We start from the raw sequence: 17254 nt of genomic DNA on the forward strand, positions 1-17254 counted from the left end.
TGGGTTTAAGAAGTAAGACAAAAAAGTAATTCCTGCTAGCATCTGAGACAATGCAAGGGGCTCCAGACTCTATTCCAGGAAGCCGGCTTCCAGGTAACAAAGAGACCGCGGAGAGCAGAAAGCAAGCCCGGGAACACCGGCACGGAGGTGTCACTAAGGTAACCTCACGCGGTGAGAGCGCGGAGCCGGCGGGGCTGAGGCTGGGAACCCGCAAAGCCAGAGGCCAGCCCAGTGGCCCGGCGCCCTCGCGCGGACGCGCGCGGGACTCCGGGCTGGGGGAGTGTGCCCCCACGTGCTGCAGAGGCGGGGACAGGGGCATCCGCCTCTTATCTGAAAGGGTGCCGGGCGGGACGGCAACCAACGGGCAGACAGGCGAGGCGAGGCGAGAGGTTAGCAGGTTAACCCAGTCCTTCCTACTGGCTTGCCAAGGCCAGCGACCTGGGAGAGGGAGGGTCCCGTGGAGGCGCTCAAACCCCAGGACGCCGAAAGGGACGGCACGGCCCATCCCTTTTGAGTCTGCTCCGAGGGCCTTGGGCCGACCGACAGGAAGGGGAGGTGGGGTCCCGCCGCGATGCGGGTTCAGTCCTTCTTAAGAACTGTGGGTGGTGTGGGCTCGGTCTCCGGGAGGAGCCTGTGTCACCGCACTGTAAGCAAATCCCGGGCCGATTGCAAACCTGGCTCCGGGGCAGTTGGCCCCCTGCCCGGCCGAGCGTCCGAGGGCTCCAGCCACACAGTGTCCCCGGGGCCGGCCGGCGGGTGGCCGGGGGCCTTTATCTCTGCTCCCCCTTTGTCCTCTTTATCTCAGGCTCTCCAGGAGGACCGGGGCCGCTCTGCCTATCGCTCCCCACCCCCCGCACCGTCACTTCAATGCCCCGCAGGTCGCCGGCTGCTCTTCTTCCGAAGGCGGCGGAGGACGACGGGCGCCCGGTGCCACCGCGGACTCGGATCGGCGCCGACGCCTGACCCGCACGCCCTTGGGCATCTTTGCCGGCGCGCCCCGCGGGTCCCCGTGCGCCCCCGCCCGCTTCGGGTCGGCGAGGAGCAGTCCCGGCCAGGATGGCCCCTGGCCGGGCGGTGGCCGGGCTCCTGCTCCTGCTCCTGGCGGCGGCGGGGCTCGGAGGGGCGGCGGCGGGGCCCGGGCTCGCCTTCAGCGAGGATGTGCTGAGCGTGTTCGGCGCGAACGGGAGCCTGTCGGCGGCGCAGCTCGGGCGCCTGCTGCAGCGGCTGGGAGCCGGCCCGGCGGAGGGCGCCCCGCAGCCCGCGCCGCTGCACTTCAACCAGGTAGGCGCCGGCCCGCGCCCCGCGCTGCCCCTGCGCGGCCCTTGCACACACCGGCGCTATTCCTGCGGGACCCTGCGGGACCCTGCGGGAGGACGAGTTTCGGGACCTGCTTCAAGTGCGGAGCGGCGGCTGGTGGTACTTGATTTCCACCAGACCAGCTCCTACGCCGGGGTTCACGGGCTGGCGGGAGGGAGGGAGCCAGACATTGCAGCCGATGAGCTGAGTAATCAGACGCTTGTGAATATAGAATTTTATAGAAAAGTTTATAAAGTAATTTAAGGCGGGAAGCACCTTAAGAGATGCTTTTTTAAAAAACAAAAACAAACAAACATAGAAACGGCGTACTTAAATCCTCCCAGCAAAGATAGGGGCTCGCATGCTGCCCTCGCTAACTGCTGCGTGGCAGGTAACCACTGCCAACGAGATACAATGCAGTTCCGCCTTTTCTGTGTAGGTTTACACGAGGCCTTTAGTTTACCTGAGGAGGCTCATGGTACAGAGAGCAATGAAGATTATAGCTGTTAATAAATTTCAGCACGCTGATAGAATAGATGGTTCTTTACAGAATGCATGGTCTATGATAATTTCTTAAAATTGTGAAGGAAGCACAGTGTGGTTTCTGCATCCTCCCCATTTTTTTTTTTTTTAAAAGTGTTAACTCAGTGCCCTGATTTTTTTTTTCTCCTCCTGCTCTCGTTCCTGGGAGAATGGACGAGGAATAGTAGTATGCAGTCTTTTCCATATTATTTGTCACTTCTAGCCCATGTTTGTGCTACAAACTGTTTGTGGTCCAAGATGTATGGGGAATGCTGCACATTATACTCCACTCTTGGAAATTTAACATTTTCTAATGTACCTGACCTTAGATCACAGTTGGAGAAACTTTAATCAGGTGACCTCCTTGCTAAGAACATGATGGAGAGGAAGACATCCTTTGTGTAGGAAATATCTTGCCGCAATTAAAACAGACACTGCTCAAGAAGAACTTTGTGATGCCATGTGTATCAGAGGGTGACCTCCCTCTGAACTAGAAGGGTTTTGTGGTTCACTTAGGCATGTTTTCGAATAAACTGTAGTTCTGGCTCTGGCATGGCTTAATTAAACATTTGATTTAATGTCTAAGACGTATGTTAGCAAAACTGAAATTCCCACATATTATATTAATATTTGGAAAAGAAAACAAAGCAAACAACTTCCAAAGTGTTTTCTGCCTAGTTGCAGTCTCTTCAAGCAGGGGAAACAGCTGAGCTGACTAAAGGATTTCTAGGTAGCGGCAGGAGTGGTCACATGCTCGGGCAGAAGCTTGGGGCCTTGCAGCTGCCTATCTGTAGCCCACACATTGTTTTGACTTAAATTATCTCCTTGTCTCGCAGTGTGTGGAGGTGTTGACGAATCATAAAGAGACAAAAGACCTCTGAGCCACCTCTTGGCAAAGACTGGAAAATAGGTCTAAATTATTTTTAAAAGTTGGTTAAGTTCATTAGTAGTATGATTCCCAGGTTGCGAGTTAGTAGGACACCTCAATAGATAAATCGTATGCATGCTGACACCTTGTTTCTCATTCTCACAATCGCACCTTTGCCATCATTATGGCCTCTTTGGGCAACAATAAGGAACAGGAAGAAGCCCATAATCTGGAAACAAAGGGAAGCCAAAGAAAATGTATCACTTACTCAGGCCTGACAAATAAAAATTCGAGGTTCTGAAAGGTCCTGATGAAAACAACAATCACCAAACAAAATGCCGACAAATGAAAGATTCCAGAAGAATCTATTAGTTTGTTCACATTCTTATTTGTTCCAGCAGGAAACCATCCAATCTGGAGCAAAACTTAGACTCATTAATTTAGACTGCATACCTGAAAGAATGCAACTCCAGTCTTCTCACCTGTGACAAAGTAGAATAAATAATGTATGGGCCTATTGTGAGAAACTTGATTTTCTGACTTTGAAAAAAGGTTGAAAAAAAAATAGAATTTATTTCTGTGGGTCAGGGATTTATTGACTCTTCTATGGGACCTGTTCACAAATGACATTGTTCCTTTGGATGAGGGCTGTGGTATTTCTTAGGTGAGCTTAACTCAGGTTATAGACTCTTGGACTCTGGAGATTTGTTAGACAATTTGGAAGGTTTTCTAATATTTTTTTTTCAGTATTCCTAAGTACTATTAAATTGACTTGTTGCTTTGGGAGATCAAAGTGATTTAAGTTCAGACTGGTGACAATAGAACTATTGAGTTTATTGTTTTGCTTCATGGTCACTGAGGGTCCAAAGATCAGGTAGAAGAGGCGGTCCAAACAGTGAGAGCAGGTGGCTCTTTTAGTTCAGTGGGAGGTGATGGGGTATAAATCATCTAAGTCAGGGATTTCCTAGAATACACAGAGAAGCCCCAACTGAATGCATTCTTTGGGTGATGAATTTAGGGGGTTAAAATGGCCTCAGATGTTCCTTTCTCACTCTCCAACTGCTCTTTTCTCTTCATCTCCTCTTCCAAACGCCTCACCTCCAAGTTCTTGTAGACACTGGTTAAATAGACTGATAAAAACGAAGATCCTCATCCTCCAAGTTATCACACTAAACTGATTTTAATAAGTCAGTCTCCCAGGGAGGGTTATTGGGGTGCTGGAGAAGTGGGCCTGGGTGTGGTAGGTTGGCCTGTGAGGCAAACTGTTTCACACCATCACTCAACCGCATCCTTTGCTTCTCTCTCTTAACTTTCTTTTTTCTTTTGATACATAATTTGCAGCATATCTCCTGCACCTTTTTTCCCCTTTTGACATTCCTGCCACCTGCTTGCTTGAACATTGTTTGTGGAAACTTTCAATTCACATTCCATCCTCCTGAGGCAATACTTGGAGTACGCCTATCTTCTTTCATCTTGAGCCTGGCATTCGAGGCTCTTCACCTCAAGGTTGACCCTGAAAAGTCTACCTGCCTCTCCAGACCTAGACCTCACTAAAAAACTATTTACTCTTCTATGAATTCACCAACCATTTCCTAGCTTATTATCTTCCTTACACCCTTTCTGTTTCCAACTGGAATATCCTTTTTCCCCCTGGAATTGCCCTATCAAAATCCTGTATGTTTAATCTCCCAGTTATCCTTTGCCACTCCTCCTCCATAAAACCTTTCCAGGGTATAATAGCCAGCACTGATAGGCTGTTTTCTCTCTCTTTTTGAATAACTGAAATGTTTTTTACTATGGTAATGACACTTAACTAGTCATGTGTTCAACAAGTATTTTGAATGACTACTGTACTCTAATTAGAGTGGTCATTTTAAAGTACAAATCTGATCATATCACTCATCTTAGTAAAACAATTAAATTCCTTCAAGATAAACTTCAAACACTTCAATGTGGCTTAAGCCCTTGTATGATCTAGTCCCTGTATATTTCTCAAGCCTTATCCTTTGCCACGACTGCAGTCTTAGTGGACTGCCTGTAGTTCCTGGTTTCCCATATACATCTGCTTCTGCTTTAGGTATTGGTTTATACATTACTTTTTCTGAGAAGCCTTTCTTGGTCTACTCAAGGGTTTAGTTGCAATTATATTATAATATGTAAATAATTTAGTATGTATTATAATTTTCTGTTTATATGGCTACACCCTTCCAACTTCCTTACCACCCCACAGTTTTAAACAAATCAAACGGAATGACCTAACTTTTCTGTCTGGAGCAGTGGTTCTCAACCTTCCTAATGCCGCGACCCTTTAATACAGTTCCTCATGTTGTAGTGACCCCCAATTTCATTGTTACAAATTGAACATAATTAAAACATAGTGATTAATCACAAAAACAATATGTAATTATATATGTGTTTTCTGATGGTCTTAGGCAACCCCTGTGAAAGGGTTGTTCGACCCCCAAAGGGGTCACAACCCACAGGTTGAGAACCGCTGAGGTTAGTGTAGTGCCTGGTACATAACATGTATTCATGATGTATTTTTTGAATGAATAAGTGAAGATTGCTTAATATGAGTAAGATTATTTGGACCCTCACATGAGTTTAATGTTCACTGGGGGAGGTATGGTACCTGCACACATAACTATAATGCATGCTAGGATGATATGTCTAATTAAAGAATTACAAAAGAAAGTGGAATGGGATCAGACTTGTGTTTTCAGAAAATTCATTTGCATGAGCAAGTGGAAAGGGCTGGAGTGGGTCAGGATGGGAGCTAAGGAGGAAACTGCAGTCCTATGCATGAGATGTAATGATCGTTTGAACCTGGAGACAGGCAGTAGGACGCACAAAGGCTCTGCCTTTTTCTGGAAGAGCCGGCATGGCTGAAGAGTAGGCAAAGAGCCCCAAGATAAATACTTTCTCCTTCAGTCTTTTGCCTGCAGTGGTCATTTAACTATTATTAGATCTTTTTCTTCATTCGCTTCTGGCTTGAGGACTTCAAGGGGGAGAGGCAGCGAGGTAACTCTTGGTTCCTTTCTTTTTTTCTTTTTTTTAAAGTGATTTATTTATCAATAATTTAAAAGCTATTTTTGTATCTGTTAACATAATATTACAACTAACATGGTCTGGAAGCGAGAGTTTTAAATGTCATACAAATCACAGTGGCCTTAACCTATTTGTGGCCACTTTTTAAAGGCCTGCTGTACACCTTTGGAGAAGTTCATCATTAAGGCTATAGAGGCTGTCAAACCATACTTTGAGTGCTCTTCTTCATCACTGTTGCCTTTTTTGTCCATCACTAAGCCATCTGTGATTAGCTCATGGTGGCTTTTACCTTGTAATGTGGCTGATGAAGGGCTTGTGCTAGGTATGGGAGAAATGCAAGATCAGATATGTAGTGGGAACAGAGAGGAAGGGCGTTTAGCTCTGCTGAGAGGGGCGGGTAAGGGAAGGTTTTCTTTGTGAAGTGATGCATTCCAGGCAGAGGGAACAGCCTGGAACAGCATGAGCCAAGGTCCAAAGGCTTTAAGTAGCAGGTAGCTTCAGAGAAGCTCCCTTTGTTCAGTGTTGCTGAACGTAAAGATGGTAAAAATGGTCTTAAGGGCTTTTTTAAAAGTGGGGGGTGGCTGTTGAGTTGTTAAGGAAACAAACAAACTAACCTGAGTTATGAGGCTCCTGTCCACAAGAACACCTGCTCTTACACATGGATATAGTAATCTTGGGCTCAGATCCTTGCCTTCCCTTCTGGCCTGTAGAGTTTCTGATGAGAAATCAGGTGTCAGCCTTATGGGAACTCCTTTGTAGGTAACAGCTTTCTTTTCTCTTGCTGCCTTTAAGATTCTCTCTTTGTCTTTAATTTTTTTGGCATTTTAATTATGATGTGTCTGAGCGCGGGCCTGTTTGGGTTCTTCTTGCCTGGGGTTCTCCGTACCTTCTGAACTTGTGTGACTTTCTTCTTTACCAGGTTAGGGACGTTTTCTGCCGTTATTTCTTCAAACTCATTCTCTATTCCTTTCTCCCTTTCTGCCTCATCTGGCACACCTACTATTCTAATATTGTGACATTACACATCATCCCACAGATCCCTTAAACTGTCCTCCTGTTTTTTTAAATTTTTTTTTCCTTTTGGTTCTTTGATTGAGTGATATTTTCAACTCTGTCTTCTGATTCACTGATTTGATCCTCAGCTTCCCCAGTCTGCCTTCTGAGCTCTATCCCCCGAGTCCCCAGTCCTGGCTTCTGCTCTCACAGCTCTAGTCCACTTCACCCTCTCTCTGCCAGAGCATAAGGTGGGTGGCTCCACAGGGAATTCTGTGTGTTGGCCCTTTAAGTGGGTGCCTGAACTTTCAAGCTGCCACTCCCTGGCTGACAGCACCCCACTGCTTTTCACAGCTAGTTGTTATGTGGGTACCCTCCTCAGTTTGGTGCTCTCTGCTGGGGAGCCCAGCTTCGGGATTAGATCCCAGAGTTCTCAGTGGCACCCCCTTTCCCCCACAGCTGAGAGATCTCTCTGAGACTTCAGTTGCTGTCTGTGGGCGCCCGGCCAGCCCTTTCTCCCCTCTGCCCCTCCTACCAGTCTCTATGTGGTCTCCACTTTTGATCCTCGGGTATCAGGGTTCTCGCCTGTGAGTTTTCCGGTGATTATTCAGGAAGCCTTTCCGTATTTTATTTTATTTTATTTTTTTAAAATATACTTTATTGATTTTTTACAGAGAGGAATGGAGAGAGATAGAGAGTTAGAAACATCGATGAGAGAGAAACATCGATCAGCTGCCTCCTGCACATCTCCCACCGGGGATGTGCCCGCAACCCAGGTACATGCCCTTGACCGGAATCGAACCTGGGACCTTTCAGTCCACAGGCTGACGCTCTATCCACTGAGCCAAACCGGTTTCGGCAACCTTTCCGTATTTTAGTTGTAATTTCATTTTGTTCCTGGGAGCATGTCCGTGCAGCATCCACTTACTCTGCTGCCATTTTTAAAAAAATATATTTTATTGAAATTTTACAGAGAGGAAGGGAGAGGGATAGAGGTAGAAACATCGCTGAGAGAGAAACATCAATCAGCTGCCTCCTGCACACCCCCAATTGGGGATGTGCCCGCAACCAAGGTACATGCCCTTGACCGGAATCGAACCTGGGACCTTTCAGTCTGCAGGCCGACGCTCTATCCACTGATCCAAACCGGTTAGGGCTCTGCTGCCATTTTTAACCCCCCACTCTTGGTTTATTTCAATGGATGGCCAGGCTAAATACATCTACATTTGCTACATTGCATTTGCTACATGACACTTGCTACATAATGGTATGTTGCAAACAGAAGATGTGTGTGTGTGTGTGTGTGTGTGTGTGTGTGTTTTGGGGGTCATTACATGTACATTGTATGCATAGCTAGTTGTCATATACTGTGGATTTTCCTGGGGTGGGGTAATGGTGGGTGAGATGAAGGGTGTTCTGGGAAGCACTGACCATGGACAAAGCAGGTGAGAAACTGGAAGGGTGGGGCAGAATGGTGGTGCGTGAGGGCAAGGTTACACTTGGGTCTCTGGTCATTTTTTCTTCAAGACCATGGACCTATTCTGATCTGTTATATCCTCTCATTTAAACTGACTGTGTACAGCACAATCATTGTTTTCAAGAGGTTTTGGGAAAATGAGGGGTATTCATAAATCATTTGACAATGATGCTGTCTGCTGGCGGGGCAAAGGTGTAATGGCCAATTGTAAGGAGACAGAATCTTTGGACCAAAAAAAAAAAAAAAATGAAGCAGGCATACTTGACAGAATATAACAATTTATTAGATAGCAGTTTACTTAGGGGAAGATTGGGTTGGAATGGAAAAGACGACCCAACAGTCTGCACAGATTATTCCTCACCTACAGACCTCTGCTGTAGTACTGTAGTTTTTATAGTATAACTCAGGCTCTAATGCTTGACAAGGGAAAGGGACAAAGAATGCTGTAGCTCCAGGGGCCATACCTCCTGGGGGTCTTATGATAGATGGTTTCATATAATCGATACTATTATCGACTTGATACTTATCTCAGTTGTCATGCCAGTCCAGCTATACTAACAAAAATATTTATAGTTACATTTTAAGGAAACACAGAACATCAACTGGAAGGCTTTGATGTACTTGCTAAGGATGGTGAGGTTGGTCAAAGGTCACTGCATGGAATTTAAAAATGAAATAAAGCCCCGGACCCAGAGATGGAGTTGGTTTTGTCTCAATCTACATCTGTATAGATGTCGGGAGCTCAGTTTGCCTCCAGGTCAGGTATGCTTGGAATCTATGGGAAAATGGCCTTCATTCTTTCCATACCTAACTCCCAAGCTTGCACCTTTGCCCAATACCTAGGAGTCACATGGACTCTTCCTACATAACATAGCGAGGGATTATCAGTCTTTTTCTATGTGACATAACTTTTTTACCCAGTTTATTTGTATTATCATATTTCATACTTACCATATAACAATCCTATGGTAAATGTACCATTATCATCTTCATTTTATACATGAGAAAAATGAGGTATAGAGAGGTTCAGTAACTGGACCAATGTTACACAACAAGGGGTAGAACCTCAGGCAATCCTAAACATGTGCTGTAGTGGGTGTTTTGAATTATAGGCTAGAAAAGCACACTCTCTGTAGCTGGGACAACAGTAACCTCAGATTTTGAACTATGGGTAGAAGTTACTAATCATCAACCGCTTACCTAACTCTATTGCTTAGTCACATTGAGAGAACAGTGCTGACTACAGAAACTCCCCCAACGATGATGGGTCCTTGTGCTCAGAGAGCTTATAACTTAGTTAAGAAGGAAGATAGAAACTTGAAAAAGGTATACCAGGCAGAACTGCAGTAAGTGATCACTGAACCACATGTAAGACATCTCACAAGGCTGTATGTGATTAATGGTTCAATGTTGCAGCAGGTGTTACTAGTTTAGAAGGGCAAAGGATCCTTTTGGGAGATGTCTCATGGAAGAGTTACAAATCAGTCAGTTATCCTTTTGGAGAATTCTGCTTATCTGGTGTGATTTGTAATATATTCATTTATTGAATATCTGCCTGTACCAAATGTATTTCTACCTTTACTCACAAGATAGATTTTCCTGTGAGTTACATGAACTTTTTAATAGAATGACGTTTTCTTTTATTCTTTCTCATATGAGGAATTTTTTTTTTTTCCAGAGAAAATATATTGGCAGCAATAGTTTTCCTAATTTTGAGTTCCTAAAGTTTTCCTGGACAAAGGCATATTAACTAGATTTCTTCTATGAATAGACTTCAGATATGAGAGAAACACTTATGTCTAGTGTTAAAACATTCAGTCCTGCCTACCGGTGTGGTTTAGCAGTTGAGTCTCGACCCAGGCACCAGGTGGTCACCAGTTTGATTCCCAGTCAGGACACATGCAGGGGTTGTGGGCTCGATCCCCAATGGGGGCTTGCAGGAGGCAGCTGATAGATGATGTTCCTCTCTCATCGATGTTTCTATCTCCCTCCCTTCCTCTTTCTCTAAAAATCAATAAAACCATATTTTTAAAATAAAAAGCAAAGAAAAAAACTATTCAGTCCTGTTCTCAATCTTATTGTAGAAGGATTCTGCCAATGAACTCACTCTCTCTTCTGCAGTGTAGAGTGTAAAGCCTCCTTTATCATGCTGAGAAGCAACTGCTTCGCTGACCGGGTAACACTGGAGAAAGTGGCCGGTGCCTGGGTGACAGGGAGTGAGTGGTAGCCATGAGGGAAGAGTAGGTGAGCGGAGTACTCTAATGGAGTGACTAACTAGCTGTGCGTAGGTCTTTGCTGCTAGTCTGAGCTCTCTCACACGATTACTGTAAAGGGAGAGGTAATTTTTTCTCCTTAATTGGGTTAGGTCTTCATGTCTCTCTAGGGATGTTCAAAGTAGAGTAGCTGGGTGGGAGACTTGCAGTTTTTTTGCTTTCCATGGTTTACCCCTACTCCTGTTTCCTGATGACACCATTGGGGATGGTGAGGGGCTGGGGCTTCATTCCCCTGTCCTAAAACCCATTACTCTTTTTTAAAGGTATTTTTTCTTTAAATTTAATGTACATTTAAATACCCTGTTATCAATTTCTTATCAATATCAGTAGGAGTTGGGGGAGAAAAATAGGAATATAGATAGGAACAGAAAATAGAGCTTGAAGTTGAGAAGGACTGACATTCCTCAGGGAAAGGAAAAGAAAAGCAGCCCCTAATTAAGGCAGCTTGATGTTGGGAGTAAGAGTTTGTGAGTTACTTGTATACAAAGTGGCATTGCCTCAAGGGACTGTCTATATTTCTTACTAAGTGCAAACAGTTAATATTAAGACCATTTACAATGCAACTTACTAAAAAAAAAAAAAAGAATGTTACTAAACTCTAGACAACCTCAGAATCTATGTTGTTTTCAGAGTTTCCCATTTTAAACTCCAGATAATGGTAGATTCTTATTTGTAATTAAAACTAATTAATTTATTCTCAGACTATTCCCAGTTGTCTGTTTCTGGAGTCAAATGGGGTCATTGAGTCTTGACATTTATTTCATCAAGAGATGAAACTATCATTGAATTATTTTTGTGATGATGGGTTTTAGGAGCATAGAAAATCTTCAGAATGGAGCCTTGTGAAATTGGTTTCTGTCTCCTTCCAAAGATCCTCTGTTGTCTTTCTTGGTCTGAAGTTTAAGGAGAACAAAAACAAAACTCTGTGAATCCAGATCAATGGTGTTAACCTAAAAAGTAGCATTATGTCTTCCAAGCCCAAATATTTAATATCTTGACTTCTTCATAACTGAAGGAATAAAAGAAAACAGCAAAAACACACATACAGTGAGCCCTAAGGGTTTAGTTCTATGAATCTAATTAAAAAATAACCCACTTATCATCAATTTATTTGGTGAGCTTCTTAGGTCTCTAACTAGAGAATACAACATAATGGTTAGCAATTTGGCTTCTGGAATCAAACAGATCTGGGTAGAAATTCCAAACCTGTCACTTATAGCTGGGGAATCACAGGCACGTGACAACCCCTTGATCCTTAATTTTTACATCTGTGAATTGAAAAAATGAACCTTACTCATAGGATGGCTGCTTAAATTAAAAGTGAGAACAATAATAACATGTACTGAGTATTCACTATATTTTAGGCACTTATAAATTTAGTGCATTACATATAGTAACTCAGACAAATAAGATATATTTTTTTCATTAACCACATTAATTCAAGTGATAAATAATAAATAAAAAAGACAATATATGCAAAATGCTTAGCTTCATGCCTGGCTCACGTTATATGCTCAATGCATTTTTATTATCATTATAATACTGTGTTCCTTGATATAGCTATACTACCCTTAACAAAATTGCCTAAGACTTGAGCACTTTAGGGTCAGTCAACGTGTAGAGGAAAGCACTGCTATAAAAAGACAGCTGAGGTTAATGAAATAAAAAGTTCAGTGAGAAATACATCAGTTCAGTGACTTTGTTTTCAGTGTGTTTCCATGACGATTCGCACCTTGAGAAAGGCTTTTATGATTTGCCTCTACTTCCCTTTCATCAAATAATAGTAATGAATATTTGAAAATAAACCTCAGATGTAGAAGCCAATGAAATAATTTGAGTATTTCAATATGTGTTGAAATTATGAACATTCCCTCTCTTCCAACAGGACTTCTGAAGCCGTGTTTAGGGATTGGCTCCAAAATTTATATCACTACTGAAATGTGAATGGCTGAGAGTCCATATTATAGTTCTAGAGATCAGTATCATTGTGGTTTTGAATTTAGATTTACATCAGGACCTCTGCATGGGTTTTGCAAGCTGAAAGAATCCATGCAGTCCATGTTCAGCCGCCCTTGTGAGCTGGTAAAGCAGAGAAGAGAACAGGAGCCACTTCGGTCTCCCTGGAAGAAGTGAGATGCGTCTCTTCAGGGAAAGAGAAAATTAGCCCGTGTGTCAGATGAAAGGGGGAAGTCAAGTCAATAGGCCGATTCTGAGTTGGGTAACAGGTCCTGCTATATATGTATATTGAACACATGTGCTAGAAAACACACAGACCTACTTGTGAATGGGTGCCTGTAACTGATACCAGGTAACTGAGTTTGTATATCAAATCATGTTGCATTGCAGTTTTCTTTAGGAATAGGCATCTCAGAATTTAGGTCTATTGTACACCTATACATAGTCATGAGAAAAGCTGACTCTATTTCTAATCTTGGGATGAATGGCATTTAAGTAAGTGTCTGGGTAGGGCCTTTAGGCTAGCAGAGGAAGCAGGTCCTGCCCTAACAGGTATGAATTCCGATTCCATTTCCTCACCTCCCAGTCACTCTTGAACATATTATGGCGTGGCTCTGTCCCTTGAAATTATTCACAGGACTTCACCCTAAACCTTCTTATTGCTAAATTTTTATAGCGTTGAACACTCCTACTTGAAACACACCCCTTTCTTGCCTGTAACTTGTCTACCTCATTTTTTTTTTTTTTACCTTTGCTCATTATTCAAATACTGGTGTGTTTTAGGGTTCTATCTCAAATCCTCTTGTACACTCTCTCTGTACAACCCTGGTCACCCCTGTGCCTATAGTTATCACCTCTCTGTAGATGTTTTCTAAATAGGTTGGCTTGGTTCAGATTTCTCTCATGAGGTTCACTTTGCACATCCTATTGACTATTGACGTCTAAGTTTCTATTTTCCCCAACTCAATGGGTCTAAACCTGCCCCAAATGGAACTCATCAACTCCATGCTTTTTCCATCAAAACCTGGTACTCTTGTCTGAGGCTTTGTTAAAGGTTCAGGAAGAAATAAAAGAGAATATGTCTATCCTCTCTAGATGTTCATGATCTTACCATTTTTATGAGCAGATGATAATGCATGAAAGCATAGAATAAGTGCTAAACAAATAAATATGTTGGTGTGGGAGTCTGGAGAGGGAGGGGGAGCATAGCAATAGGAAGGAGAGGAGATGTGGACCCATGTAGGACAGATAGCAGCTGGAAACTTTGAGAGGAGGCATATTAGAACTCTAGGTGGGGGACATGGGCCGTGCAAAGTCACAATGACTGTAAAATACAAGACATTGGAACTGTTTGGTTAAGATAGAGTTCAGGTATGCTTTGGAGGACAGTACTAGTAAAGGGAGTGGAAGACTGAAGACAGATAGTTAAGGTTCTTCAGTGTTAGGACCTTATACTCTTGGTAGAAAGAAAGCTGTGTGTGTGTGTGTGTGTGTGTGTGTGTGTGTGTGTGTGTGTGTGTGTCGGGGATGCAATGTGAGAAGAAGAGTGACAACGGCAGTGTTTCTGTAGAATCAATCTTGTGGGCATGTAGACTAAACTGGATGAGACGAGTATTAGATAAGATTGACTGGAAGCTACTGACTCGCCAGTTAGGTGGTATATAAGGGCCTGTTTGTATGTCATTCTTGTGTGTCTTACCAAACCTTTGGGATTCAGGACTCCTGTGTACTTACCCTTAAAAATTGAGGACACCAAACAGCTTTAGTATATGTGGTTTATTTTTACTGATATTTACAATTATAGAAATTAATGTTGAGAAAATTTAAAAATATTTATTTATTAAAAATAGCATTAATAAACCCATACCATGTTAACATTTTTAAAATGAAAAATAAGTATTTTCCATGACACAATAATTAAAGAGAAGAATGGCATTGCTTTACATTCTTGCAAATCTCTAATATCTGGCTTAGTAGAAAACAGTCTCATATATGCTTCTGCATGCAATCTATTGTGACATATGTCATGTAGCCTTTGGAAAAAGGAAAATGCAATCTTAGTATTATTATGAAGACAGTTTTGACCTTGCATATTTTCTAGGGAACACACTTTGAGAACCACTGTGCTAAAGGATTGTTACATAGGTGGGCCTGTGATGGACAAGGCCTTTCCTTGCAGAGATGAGATGGCTCTAGAGAAGCGGTTCTCAACCTGTGGGTTGCAACCCCTTTGGGGTCGAATGACCTTTTCACAGAGGTCGCCTAAGACCATCGGAAAACACATATATAATTACATATTGTTTACAGTAGCAAAATTACAGTTATGAAGTAGCAACGAAAATAATTTTATGGTTGGGGGCCACCACAACATGAGGAACTGTATTAAAGGGTCGCGGCATTAGGAAGGTTGAGAACCACTGCTCTAGAGGATGAGCTCACTCCTTGTGGCATTCGCCCCAGCCCTGAGTTGAAGAGGCATGCCTTCCACACCTTAACCCAGAGGCACTGAGTGGGAGGCCCTTTGGTCTTGACAACCAACAGAAGGCCTGTGCAGCTATATCACAGCTGACAGTAAGTAGGGTGGCCCTTGCCCCCTGGGGCAGGGCAGGGGCAGGAAGTCAAGAATGCAGACTGAGGATCCGTGCTCTGACGCTAGGCCATGCTTTATGGAGAGGGGGCCTTGAGAAACTGACTGTGGAATGGAATAAGGCTGAGGAACTTGTCAATAGCTGTGGTAAACTCAGAAAACTTTGTAAATCTTTTTAAAAAAGTATGTAATCGCTTTTACAATTTTGTTTTCTTTAGTAAAATTAAAAAATAATTCTAACCTGTCTTGATTGTATTTGGAGGAACACGATAAGAGTGTTAACCCTCCTTCCCCCATGCTTTAACTTAATTTTTTCTAATTGAAATAAGAACATGCATATTGTCTAAAACTTTGGCAAATCCAGAGGAGCAGGAAGGAAAAAATAAAAATCACCCATAATTTCACCACCCAGAGATAAAACTGTTAACATTTTGAAGAATGTATCTGTAGATTTTAGTTAACGTTTATGGTATGGTGTCATTCTATACATATTGTTTCATAATAATTCTTTTTCCCTTAAGAATGCATCCCCAAACACGACATCTTTCTCTTTTGGATAGTATATTTAGGAAAGGTACTTTTTGCTTCCTCGTAAGGAAGAGTTTTGAGAGTGGATGTGAGTGTGCAAATGTGTGTGCATGTGTGTATGTATTGTGGGTAAGAATGCACCCACACTGTAGTGGCTTCAGTAAGCAGTGTTAGAAATCTGAAGGAATAATGGAAAAAATGCATCTTGGGAAACAGAGGTGGGAGCACTTGATTAAGAGGGAAAAAGTTCAAGAGAAGTTGGTAGAGGGTATTTCAGTACATAGATACTAGTATGCTGAGCAATATCAAGGAGATTTGGGAGTGGTACTCTAGTTCCCTGTTGGGTGGTTTCATTTTGTATCAGTAACAATCCTAGAAGTGATGTCCTCAGTCACTCCTGCTTTGAGTACTCCTGTTGCCAGTGGCCCAGCTGGGATTCCGGGATCCACTGAAGTATTTATTTATTTATTAATATATTTTTATTGATTTCAGAGAGGAAGGGAGAGGGAGAGAGAGAGATAGAAGCATCAATTATGAGAGAGAATCATTGATCACCTACCTCCTGCACACACCCTACTGGAGATTGAGCCCACAACCGGGGCATGTGCCCTTGACCAAAATCGAAGCTGGGACCCTTCAGTCCACAGGCCAACCCTCTATCTGCTGAGCCAAACCAGCTAGGGTCCAGTGTGAAGCATTTAAATCACCAGTTTCATGAAATTCTTCACTCACCTCTGAAGAGATAAAAGGGACTACTCACTTGTTTCAAGATCAGAAGTGGCCTCCCAATTGTTAAACTCAAACTACCCTTTTAAAGTGGGAATATTTAAATTGTTCTGTTGTGATCTTTGTCCAGTTCCATATTTAAATCACTCTTATGTGTAAGTAATTCACTTTTTGCGCTTAACTGCTTTGGCTTTTTCCTAGTTTTGTTTAAGTTACTACTATGAACTTAAACTGGTTTTGCAATTGATTTTGCAAAATACTTTCAAGACAAGTGAGGGATTCACTCATGCATTTACTCATTCATTCTTTTAACAAGTATTTACTGAGTTACTGTGTGCCAGGCACATGGTATTATTAGTATTAGCAGTAGTAAATTCTAAGGTAAGTATGATCTCCAGGATTCTAGAGGCTTCCTCCCCATTAAATAATTATTTTGGATCTTTATCTTTTCATCCTCTTTCCTAGCAATCTATGGCTAGTTGTACTGGTCTCATAGTCATATGGTTGTGTGATGGTAGCTCAGGTGGATGAATCAACAATCTGACTTTTCTGCTTAAGCAAAAATACTGGGTTTAAAACAGTAATAGGGAAGCAAAACATTCAAGATATGGCACACACCCAGACATTCTAGGTTTGATGATCCTGTTACAGGATACCTCCCAGCAATATCGGCAGCCTTGGGCATGTGGCAGAGGGTGTTGTGCAAGTTTGTGCCAGGCTGTCTGCTGCTTGACTGTGGTTACTGTGTCTGCCCAATATTCTGTTTGGGTGTTGGACAGAAAGGCTTATTGGGGCAAAAAATCAGAACCATCTTGCATTTCTTTAATTCTCACCATGATGAGAAAACTTGGCTGATAATTTGAATTGTTGGAGTTGGCTGATGTTTGCTTGTTTTTGCAGTTTCTCTTTGGGTGGGATGCTAAATATGGTCTAAGAGTAATTTAACGGTATGACTCAAGTCACTATCAAGGGCAACAAAT

At 42.8% G+C, this 17254-nt stretch overlaps 1 protein-coding gene across 1 annotated transcript in view; it reads left to right on the forward strand.

Annotated features, from left to right (window-relative positions):
• The first annotated feature begins 366 nt into the window (after positions 1–366).
• The window catches only part of SLC39A8 (solute carrier family 39 member 8), a 72670-nt gene continuing 55782 nt past the window's right edge, over positions 367–17254 (forward strand). The window contains exons 1-2 of the mRNA XM_081082504.1: positions 367–389; positions 806–1281. Coding sequence (XP_080938630.1) covers positions 1057–1281 — 225 coding nt within the window. The 5' untranslated portion in view covers positions 367–389; positions 806–1056. The remainder of the gene's footprint in view (positions 390–805; positions 1282–17254) is intronic.

Source organism: Myotis nattereri (genome assembly GCF_964212035.1).
Source record: "Myotis nattereri genome assembly, chromosome: 1".
Lineage (NCBI taxonomy): Eukaryota > Metazoa > Chordata > Mammalia > Chiroptera > Vespertilionidae > Myotis > Myotis nattereri.